Source organism: Nematolebias whitei, chromosome 1 (assembly GCF_014905685.2).
Source record: "Nematolebias whitei isolate Nwh7 chromosome 1, NemWhi1, whole genome shotgun sequence".
In the NCBI taxonomy this organism is placed as follows: domain Eukaryota; kingdom Metazoa; phylum Chordata; class Actinopteri; order Cyprinodontiformes; family Rivulidae; genus Nematolebias; species Nematolebias whitei.
Window position 1 is genome coordinate 41,494,361 of NC_056498.1, and position 5,097 is coordinate 41,499,457.

At 41.8% G+C, this 5,097-nt stretch overlaps 1 protein-coding gene across 1 annotated transcript in view; it reads right to left on the bottom strand.

Annotated features, from left to right (window-relative positions):
- Positions 1–4,015, bottom strand: part of abcg2a (ATP-binding cassette, sub-family G (WHITE), member 2a) — a 16,612-nt gene extending 12,597 nt beyond the window's left edge. Inside the window, exon 1 of the mRNA XM_037682256.1 lies at positions 4,007–4,015. Within this exon, the coding sequence (XP_037538184.1) occupies positions 4,007–4,015 (9 nt within the window). The remainder of the gene's footprint in view (positions 1–4,006) is intronic.
- Between the last annotated feature and the right edge of the window lie 1,082 nt (positions 4,016–5,097).

Sequence of the window (5,097 nt, forward strand, 5' to 3'; positions counted from 1 at the left end):
ACCAGTCGGTGTCAGCACTGGGTGAGTCTCCACACTCATCCAGCATCAAGGTTCATCCTCGGAGATACTTTGAGAACATCACTGCAGCTGTGGAGGAGCTCCGAGACATCCTACAGGACGTCCTGAGGGACACGTGGACAAGCATCTCACTGAGAGTCTCTGAAGTGGACGTTCTACTGCCCGAACCAGAACCAAAGAGCAGAGATGGCTTCTTAAATTATTTCAAAGAAATCACTCTGGATCCAAACACCGCGGACGGACGTCTGGTCTTATCTGAGGGCAGGAGAAAAGTAACAGTCATGAAACAACAGCTGTCTTCTCCTGGTCATCCAGACAGGTTCTCGTTTTATCTTCAGGTTCTGAGCAGAGAGAGTCTGAGCGGACGGTGTTACTGGGAGGTGGAGTGGAGGGGGAGAGCCTTTGTAGGAGTCGTGTACAAGAATATCAGCAGAGCAGGAGATTCAGTAGATTGTTCCTTTGGAAGGAACCACAACTCCTGGGCCTTACGTTGCAACACAAAGGGTTATGAATTTCGGTACAATAATACCTGTACTCCAGTCCCAGGTCCTGGTTCCTCCAGGATCGGGGTGTACCTGGACCACAGGGCAGGTGTTCTGTCCTTCTACAGCGTCTCTGGAACCATGACTCTCCTCCACAGAGTCCAGACCACGTTCACTCGGCCGCTCCACGCCAGACTTCAGCTTTATTCTTATACTGGAGACTCGGCTGAGTTGGTTAAACTGAAATAGTTCGACTGAAGGAGGACCGGTCTTTGAGGAGGTCTGGTTCTTTACATCAGTGGGAAGTTTAACAAAAACCCATGTAGTAGATCAGCTATTCAACTGGGGGTCCGCGGGCCACTTCTGGCCCATGGGTGACTTGAGTCCGGCCCTCCAATGAGTTCATGAAAAAATAAATCATTTTTTGGTTCTGGGTTTTAGTTTATTGTATTTATGATTCAGTGCATTAAAACAAACTATTTTCAAAGGTAACGGATCATTGTAACACTTGGTTTATTTACAGCGTGACTCTAGTTCCTGGATGTCCGGCCCCTGAGCAGTTTAGTTGATAAACCCTGTAGTACATTTTTACTACATTGATACTTTAATCATTAAATACTTTTACAACCTCGATTCTGATTGACAGCAAAGTCAGGATTTATTGTAGAGCGCTGAATCTCTGAACAGCCGTCGAGGCTGACAAATGGTTTCATGATTGTCAGTGTAGAAATCTACTACACATACTTTGTTGTTTTTGTGTGAAAATAAAAATAGTTTAAACGCTGAATGCATAAAACAAATATGAATTTTAAATGGGTCTTATTTAAGAATTTCAACAGATCAACAGGTGAGATTTTATAATGAGAGCTGTGTCTCCAGTTATTAATAATGCTGCAGTTAATAAAGTACAAACAATATTGAAAGTATTGAAAGACCGAAGAAATCCCTAAATTTATTTGTAAGATTTGTGACAAAAATTACAGTGAAGCTTTGACATTATTGATTTATAAAATCCAGTGAAATAACTTTTAGACTTGAAAAGAAAGACTCGCTGTAAAACCTTCTTTACAAAAGTATGATTCATTTTTATTGTGTGCACTTTGTTTAATCACTTTTATGATTCTTAGTCTTCACAATTGTGTGTATATAAATCCAAACTTTGAGATTTATTGTTTTTTAATGTTTTTAATAAACACATTGTGTCACTTTACGTATGAAATGCAGATTATAAATAGTTTGATTTGATTACAAACTACTAATATCACATTTATGAGCTCCTGTAGCAGTTTAGGGTAATCATTTGCTGTAAAATCTATAATGCATTATTTATTCTCTAAGCTTGTTTTGTGCTTATTGTTTCGTGTTTTATCAAGTTTCTGTTCAACCTTTTCATTTGGTTCCATGTTTTACAATGTTGAGAATGATAATGGAGCTCTAATTTCAAGAAAAGTTGTAAAAGATTCATAATAGTTTTACATTTATTACTAGTTCCTGTTGGTGTTTTTTTTTAAACCACACACTTTCTCCATCCCCATTGGTGTCTGAAGCTTTTGTAATGTGGGGGGCACACACTGTTCGGGGGGTCTGGGGGTCCAACCCCAGAAAAATTTGAATAAAGTAGATGCCATTTCCTTCATCCTGGTGTATTTTAACACGTTGTTAAACATCTACGTTTACCTACATAAAAAAAATTTTGATTCAATAATTATTTTAGAGAGCAACAAGAAGTAGCCTGACCAACAGCTCTCCTTGTGTGAATACAGCACGCTCCACTTCTCTCACGCATCCTACACCCCACCACACACACACACACACCATTCAACAACTGCTGGCACTAACGTAATGCTAAGCTAGTGGCATAGCATAGTTTTTAAATGTGAGGGGGACACGCCCCCTTCACATATAATTGTTGCGATGCTTATGTCCATCCCGGCTGCTGAGAGTTGCGTTGGTGCTGTGAGTCTCACAGGTGTATCTTGTGAAAGAGTGGAGCTCCCAGAGTCCAGAACACGGACGGATGCTTACTGTCATGGTCTTTATTCAAGAATCAGTTCCTGCCTAAACGTCATAAATAGCCTGGTTCTTTTCTTGAAAAGCAGATTAACAACTCGACACTGCTCAGATGTTCTTGATGCGACTCATCACATCAGAAGCAGATTTCCTGATGGAGCATCAATAGTAGCGCCAGGAGCTAGTAGCAACAGCAGGTTGAAAACTTTTAAATAAATAAAATATTTTTAAAATAGTCTGGAAAAATATCTCCACAAGTTTAATACCACATTTTGTTTGGCACAAGTTCTCTTTTGCAGACATCTTGAATTGTTTGCAACTGCTGACTACATTTGCAAATGAAGTTCTGTCACAATTAACATCAAAATTAATCGAAAACATCAATTACTTTCTTGATTAAACACAAATTTGTTATTTCTAAACAATTAAATCTCAAATCAATGCCGTCTAACAAATTTAGTGCCGTCAGGACCCAGATGACGTTGCCATTCCCTTGTCATCTTCAGTTCGCTGAACCATGAGCCAAGTTCTGTTTTCCCAGTGTCTTGGGTTTTTCCACACTGATGGCGATCCACTCATTTTTATTTCCTTCATCGATCTGATTGATCATTCTAAAGTAGCAGGACCTGGTGCATAGTTCAGTCAGTCCTGCGTTTCTGCACCATCTTTGTTTTTGCTTCGACAGGAACACGGTGTAAAATCTGCCATGATGCAACACCTCTCACTTGAGATCCTGGTTTTCCAAAGTCAGGGAGGTCAGTCGATGCAGTACTTGTGTGAAGGTGAAGCCACTTGTGTTTTCTCCGGTTCCTCCACTGGCAGCAGCACAATCAAGCACCTGACATCTCTGTAGACAATAGTAGTGGAGGGTTTGTTAGGAAGTGTTTTGTTCTGTGCTATCCTCCGCGAGACGGGTTGGCTAAGAGTGGTTCTCACGTGTACATTTCTTACCATGCCCTTCTTGTCATTGCTAACGCTGATTACTCTGGAAAGGTTGAACAAGCCTCTCAAAGCGTTCTGGTCTGCAAGCCAAACAACTTCTCCAACAGCCACGTTCTGCTGCTTAGTGTGCCACTTTTCATTTAGCCTTTATTTGTCCAGGTTAGTCTCATTGAGCCACGAGAACTCATTTTCAAGAGAGACCTGTTTAGGGAGCACATGGTGGGGGTTAAGGGCCTTGCTCATGGGCCCAGAGTTGGGCGAATGAGGGTGGGGGAGACTGGAGACGATGTAGCGAGGCTCAACGTAGAACAAAAATCTTCGGAATCCGACATCCTCACCAACGGGAAAAAACCTTCCACACCGCCGACATTTTGAATTCTCCTCTCCGCCGTGAGATCGGGTAGGCGCGCATGACGTCATCACGTTGTGCTGTCGCTGCAGGCATCTTTGTCAATAGGTTGTCATACAAAAACTGCGTCTTTTATATCGGTGAGTTATTTTAATGGAATGGCCGATGTCCGATATTGAACTTTAATGGTAATATTGGCCGATACCGATACCATGACGATAATATGTATCACTAATACCTGGTAGCTTTAGGTAGACGTTCGCCTATAGGGTCGGAATGGGTACAGACCAAAAGAGCTACAGCACAAGCTCATGTGGGCAGAAAACATCCCAAGGGACCAGTGCATTGTGGGTAGGATGACAGTTAAAAGAAGAGACAGTGGTAGTTGAATACCTGATTGTCCACATTGCTACTACCACTAGCCATGTCTTCAGATTGGTAATGCCCGGACCTATGGGGCAGAGATGGTGTAGAGGTAGGGCAGCTCTGACTTGGAACCAGAAAGTCGCAGTTCGACTTCCCGCCATGCCCACATGTCGTGGTGTCCTTTAGCAAGACACCCAATCCCTAATTGTTCCCCAGGTGTTTACATAGCTGCCTACTGTTCCATCTGGGTGTATCTCAGGTGTGATGGGTTAAATGCAGAGAACAAATTTCATCATTGTATGGGAACATACATCAACAACACATAGCACTTACTTATTCCTTGGTGAGAAGCCCATAAAACTTGACTCAGAAGAAAGTATGGATACACAATATCTAGAGCATTGTTCTCTAGTCCTCGTCTTTGAAGGCCACTATCCTGCATGTTTTGTTTCCCCATTCTTCAGCAGGTCTTCAAGTTCTGCAGATGCCTACTAATGTCAATTATTCAAATCAGGTGTGCTGAAGAAGAAAAACATCTAAAACATGCAGGACAGTGTCCTCAAAGACCAAGATTAATAACCATTGATGTAGAGTATATTCCAAATATTAAAAAATGACTATCCTGGCTTGGATTGAAACCACTTTTTAATTTATAGGGTTCAGACCGTTCGGTTTACTGGAATCTCTCAAGAATTTCCTTGTTCCCTTCCAGTCAGATGTACAAGACTGAAAATGGGTGTAACCAACAAGTAATAAAGTCTTTATAGCACTTGTCTTTGATATCAAAGCTCAAACCTTGAGCAGACATAAGGAAGTGTTGTCTTGATTGAGAGGTGAAATGGCGCAGCAAAACATTCAACTGGACCCAGATTCTATCTCCTGCTCCATCTGTTTGGATCTCCTGAAGGATCCGGTGACCATTCCCTGTGG